The following is an 18,871-nucleotide window of genomic DNA, read 5'->3' on the forward strand; positions in this document are numbered from 1 at the left end:
TGAATGTAACACAATAGACAACATGTAGAAAAAATTACGTTCAACCAAATTTAGCACCATTTAAAAATAGATTTGGTACCCTGTTAATTGTCACTGCCAATATACTGTTATTCAGTAAAGTCAGGCGAATGTGCAAAATCTAAAGCCTAACTCTTAAGTGTATTATATCGTGAAGTTATAACTAGATGACAAACATTTTAACGAATGAGATGATATTCTAAATAATTGTCTGCAATATCCCCATAGAGAGAAAAGGTGCTGAGAAGAGTGTCATGAATGCATCACTAATCACACCCGTGGTATTGTGCGGCTGACAAACGCAGTGGTTCTGGTTAAGACCGGTTTGATGTACATGCTGTCAGTTCAGCACAGGGGGAGTGTTGCCTGTCACCTCCTTCCCTGCTTCCCTTGCCTGAATAGAATACATCATCTTCTCTCCATCAACATCGGCAGAGTGAGAATCAATCTGTCACACAGGAGGACACACACACACACACACACACACACACACACACAACACACACACACACACACACACACACACACACACACACACCACACACACACACACACACACACACACACACACACACACACACACACACACACACACACATATACCAGATACCAGAAAGACAGAGCGAGAGGAAAAGAAGGAAAAGGATGGAAAAAGGAGGGGAAGAAATGGCAGCTGAGGTGAAAGGGTGCCAGCGAAAGGAGGGCCGGTGATTACAACTGAGGAGGGAAAGAAATGTACGTGAAAATAGAGATAAAGGAAACAGAAGCTGATATATGGTGAGCGAACACGGATACACAGCGAGACATCGGTAGACAGGAGGAGCTGTCAGGAGATGCTATCGTTCAGGGAGAGATCTGGGAGAAATCCAGCGCTGCAGAAGATACGGTGAGAGGGAGATTGAAGTAAGAGTGCGAGACTGAAAGGTCAAGCCAATGAGTTCAGCCTGTCTAACTCCTGCCTGAGGGTTCTACGCAGCCTGCCTCTCCCCCCACTGCCTCACCCACAGCTCCTCTCACCTGCACACCCACGGCTGCCTGTAATCTGTATAAGCCAGTAACTTCTGATTTACATGAAGCAGGAGAAGGTTACAGGTGTTCTGGGGCTTTGCTGTGAGTCAAGGACAGCTTTGCAAGTAGCAAATCTGCAATGCCTTGATCAATATGTTTTATATTCTCTTTGAATCAGAAGTCTGTGTGATGTTGAAAGAAGTTGCTTGGAGAGCTGAAATCAATCGAGCTCTGAGCCTCTTTTATTTGATTGCTTTGGTTTTACTGCTCATTTATGATTGAATGGGCAAACTGTGATAAACCCAATGTATGCCCAGCAGTGGATGGCAGTAATGAGTTAGCAAGTAGATGGCGAGAGAATGGTGGAGATCAAAGTAGAGGTTCAAAAAGTGAATAGTGGCTCTATTTTCATCAGTTGGATTGAAGCATTTTATCATTTTAAACGCATTATTTGACATAAAAGTGATTACTTTTTTTTTGTTTTTTGGTGTATCTGTCAGCTCTCCATTCTGTGACATATAGTGCGTTGCTTTAGCTTAAAATTGTTTTCATTATTCTTTTACAATGATGGTTTTATTGTTAAGTCTATGAGATATCAGAAAATAGTGCAAAAAAACAACATTTGATTAAACCCATTGCAATAAATCATAGCACTCGGTGATTGCTTGATTATGCTTTGTGTGATTGTCAAAAACCCATTACATTAAATGTACATTATAATCAATTTGGAAATCCGAAGTCTTATTATTGGAGAAGCTGGAACCGATGGATGTAAATTATTTGTATGAATTTGGTTATCATAATTGTAGTTTCTTAAATGTTCGATACATTTTGCTGCTTGTATGGATGTGTGCATCATCTTAGACGTGGTCAGGCACTAAATACTGAATCCCACTTCCTCGCACCTCTACCTCGGTTTGGTGTAATAGACTCGGGTTCACCACCCAGCCGCCTCATTAATATTCAACGAGCTGTCAGTTGCAGATGCGGCGGAGACAGCCGAGTCGCCACGCCTCACCTTTTCCCGCTGTCATGTCACCCGTCTCGAACAGCAAGCGCGATAAGTAGGCATGGAAGCAGTGATGGAGGTTGGTGGTGGGGTGAGGAGGGGGGAGGGGGGAGAGGGAGGAGGCGGCTGTCTGTCTGTCTGTCTGTCAGGAGGGAAGACATCGCCTCTGCCCTTTGAGTGTTGGGGGGGGGGGGGGGGGGCGTGCCTCAGACCTCAACTCTGTGGCGCAGATGCCAGCAGTGCCAAAAATAAAGTGCATTAAAACTGGCAGTCGGGGCCTGTTAAGTGATCACCATGACAATAGGCAGGAAGGCAGATGGAGAAGACACCTCCCCCCCACTGGCCCGGCTGGACTGCTCTCTCTGCATCCTTCTTTCCTGTCGTCGTCGTGCTCTCCTCTCACACTCCTCTTAATGCTCCGTAATGCTAACAGGCTTTGTCAAGTCTATTTTTAAGCATGTTTTTTTAAACAATTTTATTTCACTCTCCTTCCCACCGGTTTTGTCTCCCCACTGTGCGTTTCAGCTGGCTTGTGCAACAGCCACACACACAACTTTGTCGATGTTAAATCTCCTAATCTCACCGTTATCTGCCCTAATCAGCCTCCTCTGCTGCAGTAATCCCACTGAGCATGTCACTAATGAGCCTTCCTCCACTTCCACTCTTCTCCCTTCCTCCACCCTCCCCCTTATCTCGCCCCCCTGGAGTCTGACGTCATTGTAATCATGGGGTTAATTTCAAGACAAATGCACACACACGCACATGCACAAAGTGAGGTCACACTTAAGTATCCAGATGCTGATTTTAGCAGCAAATTGGAAGAGGGCAGCAACACACAAGATAAGAAAAGTGATGTCATGAAACCACACAAACACCCACAGGGGATCTTGCTTGTTCAGGTCTGTTATGGAGTGACCTGTTTTGTCAGCTTGGACATATCCATAGCAGTGAAGATCTGTGTGGTGTTAGGGCGTAGTACTCAGCGGGGAACACATGCTTTCCTCCTTAGGTCCACGTGCTGGCGTCGCTCAGAAGCAGCATGAATATTGATGCTCCTGCTTATCAAGAGATGTTAACATTGTATGAAGCAGCGCCCGTAATTGTCTGCCTCCTCAGTGCGACACGACTTCTTCAGCGAGCACGTGTGAGAAGGTCGGCCCACAGGGGAGCGCGGCTCTTCTCGGCTCTCTTGGCTTGAGTGTGAAAAGTGGCGAGAGGGGAGGAGCAGGAGTCGAGCGCAGATAGAAATCAGAATTGGGACGCGGACTTTGTCAAGTGATCTGATGCGAGTTGGCTGTGGGTTTGTTTCAGGCATGTTGCGGTTTCTCTCCGCTTTCAATGATACTCGGCTCGTTGGAGGCAGGGCAGCGGTGAATCATTTCCAAAGGTGTAGCTCGCTGTTGTTTCCCCTTGTTCTTCTATTCCACAGCTGCTGGTTCAAATGTGGGATTCTCTCCCTTGAACTGAGCATAAGAACAAAGTGTGTGCATGTTAGTGTGTCATGTGTACACACAAGAGAATATATCCATCTCGGTATGTTGAGTGTGTGTGTATGTGAACCTGCACACTGGTGCCTGCATGTGATGGAAGTGTTCGGGAGCGGTGAGACCGACAGGGTTCCTGTAAGTGAGGCTATGGTCTAATCCAGTCTTGAGTAGGTGCATTGATTTATTGAGCAATGCTTGGTAGTTCGGAGAAGCCCTGCCTACTGCTTTATCCTAATCAGCACATGTGTACACACACACACGTACACACACAAGAGGTTTCGAGCATCTGAATGAGAGTGATTAAAAACAGTTCACTCCAGCGGATCAAAGTTGCTGATCTTTAGTTTGATAATATAACATAGCTCTTGTTTTAACTCTACATGATTAGGTGTCAGAACTTAACCATATCATGATGAATAGAAAAGATGTATCATTCGTGAAGTATACATTTAATTACTCTAACCTAGTGGTGTCTAGCCATGCAGATTGTTTTGAAATAACCATACCTGAAAGTAACATCAGCACCACCATGATCAGTGATTTGGACCAAACCACAGTAGTGTCTTTTTTCCTGAAACGATTGTCTCGCAGGCACTATTGTTTTATTATCTTGTACCCTGAATAATCATCCTTCTCTCCTCCACCTCTCTCCAGGTATTCGGCCCCAAATCATGAACGGGCCAATGCATCCGCGCCCCCTGGTGGCGCTGCTGGACGGGCGCGACTGCACCGTGGAGATGCCCATCCTGAAAGACTTGGCGACTGTCGCCTTCTGTGACGCTCAGTCCACACAGGAAATACACGAGAAGGTATAAAGCACACACACCACACACTCTCATGCTGCGCCGCATCACAAAGTGGATGGAGAAGTGAAGCCCGCCACTCACCCACTTTCTTTTCCCATCACAGCGTGGATGTGCGAAGTACATTGGCCCCTGACGCACTTGCAAGTTAAAATATAGGGGCTTCATTATGATTTAATGTCACTTTGTGGCGCAGAGCGTGATGCCTATATCAGTGCCATTGTTCTAATAGAGAGTCTTGTATGGCGGGATGCAGTGTAATTACATTGGCTTGTCGAGGCTCTTTATTGCTTTCCACGCAGCCCCGTTGCAGCGGAACAATATATAGCCAAGGAGATGGGTATCACCATACTGCTATCTCTCCATCTGCAGACAGAGTGAGAGCCGCTACGTCTTTCCTCTCCATGTTTTTATGAAAATGGGACATATTAAAAACGAAGCATTTGCATAGAGATCAATTCAATCAAAGACCTTGGGCGGTGAGGAGAAAGGGGGAGCAGGGAGCTTTTTGTTTGTTTTAACACTGCCTTATCAGGAAAAACATGATTGTAATGTTCACCTCGCCAGCATATTCAGCAGTTCCCAGTAATAACTTGCAGTCTAGATACCCAGAGGGGGTGGTGTAGATTGAAAATGTCCAATCTCTTCTTTCTGCGGCACGGATGCGGAGATACAGCGCTGATAATTCAGAGTTTCAGTAGGATGCTTTCAGGCCAGACACCAGCTGCCACTCTCTCCTCCATCCACACCAGCATATAGTGAAACTCATGGGAAAGGCTTGTCAAGAGGTGGAATATGAAAGTGTACCGAGGTCATGTCAGGTCCACTACCCAGTAATCCCTTATTTTTCGGTTGATAGGAGCACGATGAAACACACAGCCGCATACTGATCGAGATCACATTTCAATACAACTTTACCGAGAACAAGTCCTGCATGCAGCACCTGCGCTCAAGCATCTCACGTTCTCCCAGTTGCCGTGTCTCACTGTCACATGTGGATTGTAAAAGCTGGATGATGGCCCATCTGGCATATTGTCAGACTCACCTACCGCATCGTACGCTGCCTGACTGTTCATCCAATTGTGGTCTTAAGATTAGGGCTGCACTTAATGACTGGTTACGTACATAATGAAATTAAATCAAAAGGGGCTTTGTCTATAACAGAAATATAACTCGGGGAACAGCTTACCTGTCAACCTATTATTTAAAATCTATGTTTACTAGAGTGCACAGACGTTGTTATTTCATTTATTGAGGTTGTACTGTGCTTTATTCACACAGAATCACAGCTTTCTCTTCAGAACATACTCAACATTTATAGTGCAATATTGTTCTGTAGTGCTTTCTCTGTAATGGTTAGTGCTGTTATCACAGCCATGTTGCCCTTTGAGAAGTGCCAAGAGCTGAACAAAAACAAACATTTTCAACAGCACATTTTCCCTGCCAGGTGGAAAAAGTCTGTTCTCAGAATTACAACCAGCTCTCATCCACACTACACACACTGTTCGCTCGTGGGATGACCTCATGGCAATACAATCCCTCCCCAGTAAGCCACTGAGACCAACATACAGACACACAAAATGTACAGTTTCCGCATCACAAAATCCTAACTCTCTTGCAACAGTCTCTCGCGCTCCCCCGAGCCGGAAAGAGAAGCCTCGCTGCCATGTCAGAAAAGCATCTTTGGAAATGAAAGACGTTAAAACGCAATAAGGCTTTGGTTACACTGGAGAGGAGGATATGGATTGGGTCAGAGTTTCCATTAAACTAAACTACTTTCAGAGTAGATTTCCTTGAAAAAAAGCTTTATGACTAACTTTAAAAGCTTCTTCCGCTGAAAAAAAACTTGGGATCGTGTGTGCGTTACTCTTGACTGCTGGTGCATGCTTATGTGTTTTAACCTTGACCTAGCATCTAGAAGGCCTGTCCGGGAAACTGCTCTAATAAAACGGTATGGAAATTCCGAGCTAATCTGCTAATCACAGGAAAGCTAATGCAGTTTGGCTGGAGGTGAATGTAGAGCAGTTATTTAGGCGCTGACGGGGGCTGTGGCTAATACTCAGGGGGAATAGTTTAGATCCACATCGCACTGAATCACAGACCAGGTCACCTTGTCCATGTCAATTTGCCGAGGAGCAGCATTTCACAGACGTCCTTCAGAGGGGACCAAATGCTGACCCTTGTTGGATCGCGAAGCGAAATTTGAGTTATTTACAAAACCAAAAAGTGTTTTTCTATGGTTGTTTTTTTGCAGAAGAATTCCAAAACGTACAATTGCGACGATAGTTTGGGTGATTGACAAGGAACGAGTGATTAGATTTCGATCTTCGGACTCGACAGCACTACCGTGTGGTTATTTATTTAGCTACGTAAACATATACTGTACATGAAAAATATATCACGTTTTTGATTTTAGATTCTGTCATAAATTAAGAAAAAACGTGAAGAACAAAAATGCAGTGCAGAGAAATTATTATTGGGTCAAATGGTCTTCTGAGTCCAGTTCTTTTTTGACCTATCACATGCGATCATCTCTTACGGTTTATCCACTTATCAGCAGCTGCCCTGACCTCTCTGTCCAGACAATTGCCCCCATCCTTTGTCCACAAACACCCTCGGGTCTGAGGGTAATTGTGATGACCATGCGGAAACAGCAGCCCCTCCGATATAATATAATTACTTGTTCCAGTTCAGCGCAGGTCTGTAAAAGGACAGTGTTTCAATGGGGCTGGCGACCATGTGATGTATGTACTTCCCCTCACTGTGAAATCTTAAACGTTTCCTTAAGTGTCCGGAGTCATGGCAGATGTGATTTTCATGGCTCCTCTGGAAGGAATGTGATCTTGTGATTCTCATGAGATCCTATGAACTCAAATGGACTAATAGCCATGTTGCGTGCATGGGATGCATTATTGAATGAATGGACATAATGATCATCAAAAGAAAAGATAAATTAAATGGAAAAAATCTCACACCGTTTTTAGGGCGTCACCATTATGGCTAATTTTATAGTCAAGATATCAATTTAGATCACGTTTCACAATTATTCATTCATTTTAGGTGCACATTTAAATAGACATAGCTTTAACTTCCATGCTGTGCTACTTTCCTGATAATGTAAACATATTTCCATCCAAATAAAGCTGCCCTTTATTCACAGTGCATCTCCTAGAAGAACATTCTATATGAAAATGTACAAAACACATTTTGCCCATAATGAAATCAACAGACACTGTTTCCACTTTCATGCTGTGCACACATGCCTGGTAATCAACATGTCTTCTCATCAAAATAAGACTTTAAATCTTCTTCTTCTTCTCCTGAATTCAGAGCATTTTAATATTGCTCGTCTGCTCTCTGTCGTAAATTATATTACGGCTGGGTTTAGGAGTCTTTTGATTTGATACGTAGTAAAAATTCCATGAGCAGAGCACGCATTTTGAACAATATCGTACTAAATCATGTTCATTCAAAACAACGATCCAGGTTATTTTGGTTGAGTTGTTCATTTGTAAAAATGTTTGAACGTGTGTCTGCAGGTGCTCAACGAAGCAGTGGGAGCCATGATGTACCACACCATCACCCTGACCAGAGAGGACCTGGAAAAGTTCAAAGCCCTACGTATCATCATCCGCATCGGAAGCGGCTACGACAACATCGACATCAAGGCTGCCGGAGAGCTGGGTACGAACCCTCCGCTGTCACTGCCAACTCATAACTCAACTCATATGCGTGGTGTTTTTATGCAGTTGTATGTGTCTAGATTAAAGAGTAGAAACAGTCACTTTAAAGATCTCCTATCATGCTATTTTTAGGCATATATTATGGGACTCTGATATATATACAAATATATAAAAAACATGTCTATGATGTGTTTTGCTCAAAATACCAAAGAGATCATGCATTTTAGACATCCCTCATATCCCTCTATTTCAGCCCTGTTAGAGAAATGCTGATTATGGGTCTAAAGCTTTAAACAAAAAAGAAGATGTAAACAAAGACTATTACGTCCAAAACACGTCGCGCATTGTTTCATAGCGACGTACCTGATAGGGCCGCGGGCGTAAAGCCAGCCCACATGTCAGATATTACGTAATATCGGCAGCAAATCTGGATGAGCTCCGTTGGGGATTGGACTGTGAGCCGTAGGGTCGCCGGTTCAAGTCCCCGACCAGACCTAAATATGGAGTGTGGACTGCTACTTGGAGAGGTCCCAGTTCACCTCCTGCCCTGCCGTGGTGCCCTTGCGCAAGACACCGGACAACCTTCCATCGGTTTGCATACGGAGGAAAAAAGAGAGGGTTATGTTTTCTGACACTTTGTGAGTTCCCTGGCACACCGGGGACCCACATCTATGTATAAAAGACATCGAAAAGTGCATTTTGCATGATAGGAGACCTTTTAAGGGATTCGATTTACATTGTCTCTCGTGCTGTATGTATAACTGTTCCATGGATGTGGACAGCAGGTTTACTGTTTCTTCCTTTAAATGGATTATGGACATCCCACTGTGAGCCAGAATGTTCAAAGAGACAGAAAGGCAGAGGCACGCTGCGAGAGGAGAGTTGAGTCTTCTCTCTGTACCCCCACCCAGGCTTACATCAGCAGGCTGGTGGCTCAAACAGCCCTTACAGTTGACAAAGCTGCCATTTTCCTGCCAATACCAGATACTGTGTCTAACTGCCACCCACTCACCGAAGGCGCTCTGCCTCGCAACGCAGGAGTCAAAAGCTATCGTGCCTGGAGAAGGCGTCGCTGATATGGCGGCTGTTCTCAGGGAGAAGAAAAAGGGTCATTGGTTGCTCTTGCTATTTCTCCCAGTCCATAGACGGCTGTGCGGTTACTCTGAGATACAGAGTGGGATGAGGACATTAGAGGAGAGCGAGGGCAGGCACAAGTGCTTAAGTGTCGTTAATGGAAATCTTTGTTTAGCTGGAGGATAGGCAAGGTAATACCACAGGGTCAGAAGTTTGAATACTCTAACAAAGTTATGAGTGTTCTACTGGAGGAGATCGTGACAAAGTGTCTACAACTTGCTTTATTATGCGTGTGCACAAAAGTTTGCTCAGGAATAATTCACTCAATGTGATGCTTCTATGTAGAAGTGGAGGTAATCAAATGTATATGTATGTTCCATCTTTATCTTACTGACCTGAAATGACTGATATTATTCTCACATTCTCTATTGATAGATAGATTGATAGATTAGTATTTTATTGATCCCAATTTGGGAAATGTTTGCGTTGCAGCAGCATAAAAAAACAAGCCAATGTACATAAGAGAAATTAAGACACTAGAAATAAACATTCAAAAATATTTCAGAAAAATAAATAAAATGGCAATTAAAAAGTAAAAAAAAAAAAATATATATATATATATATATATCATTTCCAGTAACAAATATGATGCAGGATATTATTGGTGAAACACTGCAGTTATTAAAATTATGATATGGATTTTACGGCTTTTTTTAACTCATTTGTAACTGTTCTGCTTTGTGTGTGTGTTGTTCTTTGTCCAGGCATTGCTGTGTGTAACATTCCCTCGGCAGCTGTGGAGGAGACGGCAGACTCCACCCTATGCCACATCCTCAACCTGTACCGGCGAAACACCTGGCTCTACCAGGCTCTCCGGGAGGGCACGCGGGTCCAGAGTGTGGAGCAGATCCGCGAGGTGGCGTCCGGCGCCGCCCGTATCCGTGGTGAAACCCTCGGCCTCATCGGCTTCGGTTAGTGTAATTTCTGCAGTTTTTTCACTTTATTTCCTTTGTGATTTTTCCCACTGCCTTCCCCTGCCCTTCACTGTGTTTTCATATCCTCTCACCGCTCAGCGTGCCTTCTGTTTTCCTGCCCTGATAAGGTTATTTTCCTCCCTCTGCCCGTCCCACAGATTATCTCAAGGTTGTCTGTTTGGCCTCCCTCCGGGCTGGCTTTCCTTCTCTCTGCCACACAGTTCTCTCATCCCACCGCTCTAATGCCCACCATTATATCTCATTATTCTCTCTTCTTCTGCTTTTCTGCTCTTCTTCTCTGTCACCGCGGTCCCTCAACACCTTGCCCTGCCATAATCAGGCCCCTCATGGTAGTCTGGATTCTGCCTGTGTGTATTTTTTGTATTGTGTCCTCTTTTTCTCCCTGTACCTGTTTTAAAGCCAATTGTTGTGTGTTTGTGCATCATTCCAGCCTGTCCCAACATTAGTGTGCCGACAGATGCTTTGTCTTCTCAAAAGCCTTTCCAAAGTGCCACCTTATCTCTGTGTCCACACACACACACACACACACACACACACACACACACACACACACACACACACACACACACACACACACACACACACACACACACACACACACACACACACACACACACACACACACACACACACACACACACACACACACACACACACACACACACACACACAAACTGCCTCCCCCCTTCCCCCTTACAGGCCCCAGACAGCGTCCTAGACTTACTGTGCCCAAACAGCAGGTCCTGGCAGGGAGAATACCCGCCCCCCCTTGTGTCTTTTCCTCCCTGAATCTTCCACTTACACCCTCCTCTCCCGGTCTTTTCTGGCTCAAGCGGTCTCCAAAACAATGTCCATTGTAAGCAGGAGGTGGAGAGCAAAGGCCTCCTGGTGATGTTTGTATTTTTCCGCACATACAGTCAAACTGAGACTGCAACACCCCAAACAAAATAAAAATGGCTCTTGGGCGACAATAGACTCAGGAGTACTTCAAGTACAAGTCATGCCAGAGTTTTGAAAATAGCTATTTGATTGGACCATTATAACGAGCCATTCGATTGGCCCAATGAAACGTGTTGATCAAACATCACTGGTATAATGACATCCCTATAGGCGATATAGAGATTAACAAATATTTCTTATTTTTTATCAAATATATATATATTAGAACAATATTGTAGGAGTCTTTTGCTTTACCAATATATTTACACCATGAAACAAAATAAAGGAAAGTACAATTCAACACATATTGTCAATGTTTTCTTATTAGTTTCGAGAGCTACAGAACATCATTTGGGATATTTAGAGATAAAGAAAACATCAATTGTAAACAGCTGGTTTAGCCAAATGATGCAATTTCCCTCTAAATCCGCCACTTTGCAGCATTTTTCCTAAAATCTTGCTGGCAGGAGAATAATTACTTTCTAGAAGAAACTAAGATCCCACCCTAGCAGCTTTTGTAAATCAGATTGTTCTGCAGCCACAAGTCGGCGAGGATCGTTTCAAACAAATTCCCATGCTGCTGATATCTCTATCACTTTTTTAATCTGCACTGACAACAAGCAGCTGCATTGCTTGTGCTCCGTGCGTCAAAACATCTCTGAAATAAAGGGAATCATTTGTAAAAAGTGACGCAAAAAAACAAAAGATGAAGTACTTTCAAGAAGGTTGATTTGTATGGTAATCATAAGGTTGATTGTAATCCATCAGCATCATGGAAACGCAGAGACTGAGTGATTGCTATGCTGCAGTCTCTTAAGTCTCACTCTGATTCTCCTGGAGCCTCAGAGCAGAACATAATAATCACAAAGAGAGGACTTTGGAGGGCCTTCTCAATCCTTTTCACCAGTAACAACCTCCAAACCTCCATCATGCTCAGCCTACACACCAACCGGCCGTGAGACAGAGGACAGAGAAGAGGCTTTAAACTACACACTGAGAAAAATACACCAAAAAAAAAAGGAAATGTAATTAAAAGAATCTACCCTATGCATAAATGAAACCTCAATCATAGCGAACCCTATCTCCTTACTACAACTCTATATCTATCTAACACCCCTCCTCCCCCACAATGAATATCGACCAATCACGTTCTTGCTTGATTTGCGGGACCAGCGTTGCAGTCGGGAAGAAAAGCAACGTGGAGCGGCACCTCACTGCTTCATAAGGAGTTTGACCGTGATTCTCCTTCTGGCACATCAGCCCCATTGAACAACCTAGTCATGCCAGCCTATACAGCACATGAGGGGCAGAGTTTCACTGTGTGTGTGTTGCAACTTGCATATATTTATTGCACTTGACGCACACATACGCATGGCGTAATTTCCACTGGGGACAGGGGAGACATGTCCCCCCCACTTTTCGAAATCCCGTTTGTGTCCCCCCACTTTACAAATATGTTTATTATTGTTTTTTAACGCAAGCCGTCATCGCCATGGAGGAGCACACAGCCTCTATGAGAGAGCTAGAGAGAGCACACCTTTATCTATTTAATATAATTGTAAAGAATAAAGTAAGAAATCATTCCAATGTGTATATAGGACAGTAAAGAAAAAAACAGTTTGTGGGAGTGATTAGTAAAATATGCATAAATAAAAAGAAAGAATGCTAACTAGCTGACATAAGATAAGAATAAACAAGTTTAAATGATTTGTTATTTGTTGTGATCATATTCTAAAGATTTTTGGATTATTGAAAAGTATACAGCTCTCTTTCATATGAGAATTTAGACTGACAGCTGTATCCATAAATTCATATTGTGCTCAAAGTGCACCAGATTGATGCATTTAACTTCAACATTTAAAAAAAAAAATCCTCCCGGGGGTGCCAGAAGACGCCCACGACGCCGCGGTGCAGATGGTCTCCAGGGGCAGCCCTCTCAGGGCAGCCCAAGATGTTACATTACAAGTAACAAGTGACATGTAATGTTGAGATGCTCCTTGTAGAGTGGCATCTCAGCCCTGATGGCAGGGGGCGGCCACTGGCCCCATAGGGATGGTATCGACAACCCAGTGGGGCAGCCGCTGTTTAGAGGGCACAACCTCTTTTAGTGCCGTCATGGCAAACGAAGAGCTGCTCCGACCGCCGTATACAGGCAGTAGCATCGATATACGCCCTTAGGGCCCCCACAGGGCACATCAACTCTGATGTGCCGTTCTCCTGAATGTCAAAGCGTGCCAGCTGGACAGGCTGATTTGAAGTGGGTTTGTGGAAGCACCTTGGCAGGAACGCCACATTTGCCCAAAGGGCAACATCTGAGAGTCCCACCTCAGGCCTGTATCGCTCACGGAGAGGGCATGCAACTCCCCAACTCGCTTCCCTGAGGTTATAGCAAGCATATATGCTGCCTTTGTGAACAGCCACTTAAGCCCCACCTGGGCCAGGGGCTTGAAGGGAGGAGATGATGGGGCATCCAGCAGCAGGTCCCGAGCCGGAGCCCTCGGAGTGCTAGGGGGACGCTGCCGTAAAGCCCCTCTCACGAAGAGGGACACCGACCTGTGGCACCCCACCGTGGCGCCGTCGACCCGAACATGTCGGGCAGGAATAGCAGCCACCTAAACTCTCAAAGTGGAGTGAGAACGTCCACTATCTAGAAGGGACTGCAGTCTGGGCAACAGTGGGCATGTTGTCTGAAGGAACAAGCACATGCTTGCCCCCCAGTTGGGGTAAAAAGTGCGTAAGCTCTAGCACGTTGACATGGCGTGCACCCTCCTGGGAGGACCACTGACCCTGAACAGTCCTGCCCTGCCACACTGCACCCCACCCTGAGAGACATGCATCTGCAGTGACAGACTCCCGGTGGGATGGGATGGCGCCCATCAAAAGATAGGCCCTGTCCCTCCAGCGGGACAGAGAGTAGAGGCACCGCTGAGACACCCTGACTCTTCTGTGCCTGTGCCACTTGGCGTCCAAGTGAAGGCTGTTCAGCCACATTTGCATGGGGTGCAGCGACAGCAGGCCTAAGGGCAAAACGGCTGAGGCAGCCGTCAGTCCGCACAAGAGCCGGTGGAACTGAATGTAAGGCACCATCTTGCCCAGCCTGAAGATGGCTGGTGATAGAATTACTAACAAAGCACTTGTATACTAACAAAGGACTGGCTTATCTAAAGCCAGTTGAGTAGCACTTGAAATGTTTTGGCTCTTTGAATCCTGATGTACTTATATGATTCTGTTTTCTTCTAGTTTGTATCTTCTTTGTCGAATGCACTTATTGTAAGTCGCTTTGGATAAAAGCGTCAGCTCGATGCAATGCAATGTAATGTAATGTAAAAAGAAGGTGGAACATTTCGTCCACACGACGAGATGACGAGATGACATGGCGGCCGAATCTAGGACCATCCCCAGGTAAGAGACCTGTTGGGAAGGGTCCAGGCAACTCTACCCGGTGTTAATGTTAGACCCAACCGTGCTACGTGAGATAAAAGGCGAAACCAGCCAATCGTCTAAATACGGCAGAACCTTCACGCCCTGCGCCCGCAGTGGTGCGAGAGATGCCGCCACGACCCTTGGAGAGAGGGAGAGACCAAAGGGAAGCACCCGGAACTGATAGTGTCTGCCCTGAAAGGCAAACCTCAAGAACTTCCGGTGGTGAGATGCAACCTGCACGTGGAAGCAGGCATGCCCTCAAGTCCACGGTTGGGAATCACTCCCCATGTGCATGTGCTGTGGTCAGCATATGGAATGGCAGCACCTTCAGGAATCTGTTGATTCCTCTGAGTTCCAAGATCAGACGAAATCCGCCGGCTTTCTTGCTCACGAGAAAGTACGCCGAGTAGAACCCCCTGGGCTGAGCAGAGGATCTACTGGCTCAATTGCGCCCTTGGCCAAGAGGACGGACAACTCTTGGGCCAGAGCTAAAGCCTTTCGCCGGATCGCTGACAACTGTCATTTTGACCCGGCCGAAGGCTAAGGGCCGGAACTGCAGTTCGTACCCCTGGGTTAAGGTGGAACCACCCAAGGGTCGGAAGTACAGGCAGCCCAGTAACTGAGCTTCTGCTGGGAAAAGCAGCCGACGGCCAGCCCCGAGACTTCGGGGCCTTGTGGGGCGCCGGTAAGGCTCTGAGGCACGAGGGTGTCTAGAAGGCCGGCGACCAGGGGGCACGAAAGCTACAGGGAGGCGGTTGTGTGGGCCGCTGGGACCTCCGCAGACCACCACTGTAAGCTGGTGGATGAGTGCGGCTGCTAGAGGGGCCTGCTGGGAGTGGGCACAGGCCATTGAAGACCCGAGAGCTGCTGTCTGGTCCGCCTAGCTTGGGCAGAATGCTCCAGTGCCTCCAAACAGCTCGACTGGCACACTACGGAGAACATGTCTCCGACAGTGGTGACTGAGCAAGCCAAACCTGGCGACGAGTCTGGGCCAATAAGGACATAACTCGTCCCAATTCCCTAGACATTAGGGCAAAGGCTTGCAGTGATGCATCACTGAGGCCCAGCAAAGAAGGCTCGGCCGGAGCCTGTTGCAGAGAGGTAGAGACAGCCAGCATCAGATGGGAGAGGGAGTTCCCGTTACGACCCATGCGTGCTGCGGTGTCGTAGGCCTCACAGAGCAGTTCGTCTGTGACCGTTACTGTTAGACCCAATCCGTTGGCTGCTGCCAGATGCTAGACCTCTGCGACTCTAGCCACTCTGAGCGCCCGAGGCATGAAGCTACAGTTCATGCAGGTGCTTTGTGTGAGACCCTCTCTTCATTGCTCGCAAAGGCAAGAGGGGCAGCGGTCATGGATCAAAACAATATGTTACCGGGAGCGGGAGCGCCAAGCAAGTCCAAGTCAAATAACACAAATGTTAAGACCAGATAATTAGCTTCTAAAGAAGACAACAGCAGTAGTAACCATGGCCAGTGCTTACACTGCATATAACCGTAGTTACAGTAGTAACCATGGCCAGTGCTTAAAAGTGTCAGCCAAACGGCTGCACACTAGCAATAATATAATATTGGGAGGGATGAAACCATCTTAATGGCCACACATGCAGAGCACACAGCACACAGTGAAGATTGTTCTCTGCATCTAACCCATCCTAGTGCTAGGAGTCTAGCACTAGGAGCAGTAAATAACAATGATATAGTTAGGCTGAGCCACGATACTGCTAACTAAATAAAACGATAAACGCAGCTAAAGCTGGAAACTCAAAATGCAAATGATATTTCTCCATCTTGATTCCACCACTCAGCACTCATCGCTCATTAATCATTTTCTTTCCAACAAAAAATCCCTCATTATTTCTAATAGTCTCTCTACTTGGATATAATTTGTCGAACAGGATGTCCGAGCACAGCAATCAATCAAATGGAAATGGAATATCAAAAGTTATTTTTGCAATGGAAAACTTTATTGTTTTATGTTGACCAGATGAGGTCATTGAGAAAGATTGACACTTTTTCTAAAGTTAAATTGTCTTTTTGGTTAATAGTTTTTCTCTTTCATGATCATTATGTATTTAAAATAAATGATGTTGAGAGCATTGTTTAGTGATCATTATGATATGTGAAGAACAGACCATCAACAAATAAATGTCCTCAAAAAGGGAGAGTAGAATCATACATTTATTTTTACTTATTGGTTTATTTACGAGGGACAGTGCTCATAATAAAGTAAATATGCCAGTTAAAATCATAATAGTTTTAGTAATAGTCATACTAAATGCAGCTGGTCAAGGAAGGTTGAGATCTCTGTTCTGGCTAATAACGTCATCTAATCTCTTCACCTGAAATGTTAATTGATACAAATGCTTCTGTATACATGAATAACCCCCCCCCCCTGTGTGTCCTCAGGTCGTTCGGGCCAGGCGGTAGCGGTGCGGGCCAAAGTCTTCGGCTTCAACGTGCTGTTCTACGACCCGTACCTGCAGGACGGGCTGGAGCGCTCCCTGGGGGTGCAGCGCGTCTACACCCTGCAGGATCTGCTGTACCAGAGCGACTGCGTGTCCCTGCACTGCAACCTGAACGAGCACAACCACCACCTCATCAACGACTTCACCATCAAACAGGTACGTTAGCACACCCCAGAGATGGCAAAAGTACACACATCCTTAACTCAAGTAGAAGAACAGATACTCGTGTTTAAAAATACTCTGGTAGAAGTACTGACTCAACGTCTTTACTCAAGTAAAAGTAAAGAAGCATGGGCTTCGAAATGTACTTAAGTAAAAAGTACCCATAACTACTATCTGTTTTAAAGAGTAACTGACCTCACTTTATATAAATAGAACAATAATGTCATTGTTAGCTAATGAATGTTTCGATGCTGAACAACGGCAACATGACAACGCTTTCATTGGTCCCTCTTCTTTAGAGAAGACCAGGAAATGAATAAATAATAACAATCACGCCACCAAACGCAGATTAAAACTAAAGTAACAAACCGGTTTGGAAAATGTAAGTAGTAGAAAGTAGATGTCTTTGTGTTAAAAATGTAAGAAGTAAAAAGTCGTCAGAAAAATAAGTACTGGAGTAAAGTACTGATACCAGAAAAATGTACTTAAGTACAGTAACGAAGTATTTGTACTCCACTACTTCCCACCTCATGCACACATGTCCAACGCCCCACTGCACAGCTGTGACCTGACCTGGGCTTAATGCGGTGCTGTATCTCAGGTAGACAAGCAGAGCTGCTGGTGTATTATTACTCCGGCAGGCTGCAGGCTGTCCTGAAGAGCATTATAGCCGGTAGAAAGAGAGACGGGGGAACGGAGGGAAAAGCCTTCCTGCCTGCACATTCCCTGCTCTTTATCTTAAGCTCCACCAAAGCTGGACACAAATTCATTCCTTTGCTCTGTCAAATGCAATTAGCGCCAGCCCACGGCTACAGTAAATATATCGACTAGACGGCACAGCGGGGGGTGAGAGCTCTGCGAGGGGACAGGGCTGTTCTCTGAGTCAATATCTGCACTCCGAAGCGTTGCCCGGGGCGACACCTGCAGGGGAGCCGGGGAACTGTTGGAGAAGAAGTGTCTCCCTTCTGTCAACTTCTCCCAGTGTCACCTCTCACTGTGATTTGTCTTTGTTTCGCCTCTCGGGGGCCATTCTTCCTGCAGTTCTGTGAGTTGCAGCATGCGAGGAGTGGCTGTGGGGTGATAGCCTAACCGAGCTAACCGTGTGTCTTTTTCAAAGCTTATGATTCTCAGCTGCCTCTTAAGTGCTGCAATGAAAGAACACTTTCCCCTCTTCCCCTCACTAAAAATCTTGGCAGTCGCTCCCAGCTTCTAATATGGAAGTGTGTGTGTGTGTGTGTGTGTGTGTGTGTGTGTGTGTGTGTGTGTGTGTGTGTGTGTGTGTGTGTGTGTGTGTGTGTGTGTGTGTGTGTGTGTGTGTGTGTGTGTGTGTGTGTGTGTGTGTGTGTGTGTGTGTGTGTGTGTGTGTGTGTGTGTGTGTGTGTGTGTGTGTGTGTGTGTGTGTGTGTGTGTGTGTGTGTGTGTGTGTGTGTGTGTGTGTGTGTGTGTGTGTGTGTGTGTGTGTGTGTGTGTGTGTGTGTGTGTGTGTGTGTGTGTGTGTGTGTGTGTGTGTGTGTGTGTGTGTGTGTGTGTGTTTCTGTGTGTGTCAAAACCGTCAAAACCAACCAATGCCTAATAAAAGACTGCCTGCCAACGTAAAGGCTTTTCATGCCCCTGGATTTCAGCTTTTGTCAAGATTAAGGGATTACTTTGTTCTAAGCATATTCATTTGATTTTTTTACACTTTTTGTTGTGCCTTTTTCTTTTTTACCCCCGCAAGCAGAGAGGGGTGGTGCTGCTTCATCTTCCAGCTCACCCCTCATCCTTCATTTCATCTATTGCTTTCGGATAAAGGCTGCTCCCTATC

General features: G+C 45.6%; 1 protein-coding gene across 4 annotated transcripts in view; it reads left to right on the forward strand.

The window, feature by feature from the left end:
* The window catches only part of ctbp2l (C-terminal binding protein 2, like), a 59,610-nt gene that overhangs the window by 33,915 nt on the left and 6,824 nt on the right, over window positions 1-18,871 (forward strand). For all 4 annotated transcript variants that reach the window (XM_034107876.2, XM_034107874.2, XM_034107873.2 and 1 more), the window contains exons 2-5: window positions 4,177-4,331; window positions 7,865-8,009; window positions 9,847-10,053; window positions 16,847-17,061. In XM_034107876.2, coding sequence (XP_033963767.1) covers window positions 4,177-4,331; window positions 7,865-8,009; window positions 9,847-10,053; window positions 16,847-17,061 — 722 coding nt within the window. The remainder of the gene's footprint in view (window positions 1-4,176; window positions 4,332-7,864; window positions 8,010-9,846; window positions 10,054-16,846; window positions 17,062-18,871) is intronic.

The sequence above is a fragment of the Pseudochaenichthys georgianus genome, chromosome 19 (assembly GCF_902827115.2).
Source record: "Pseudochaenichthys georgianus chromosome 19, fPseGeo1.2, whole genome shotgun sequence".
In the NCBI taxonomy this organism is placed as follows: domain Eukaryota; kingdom Metazoa; phylum Chordata; class Actinopteri; order Perciformes; family Channichthyidae; genus Pseudochaenichthys; species Pseudochaenichthys georgianus.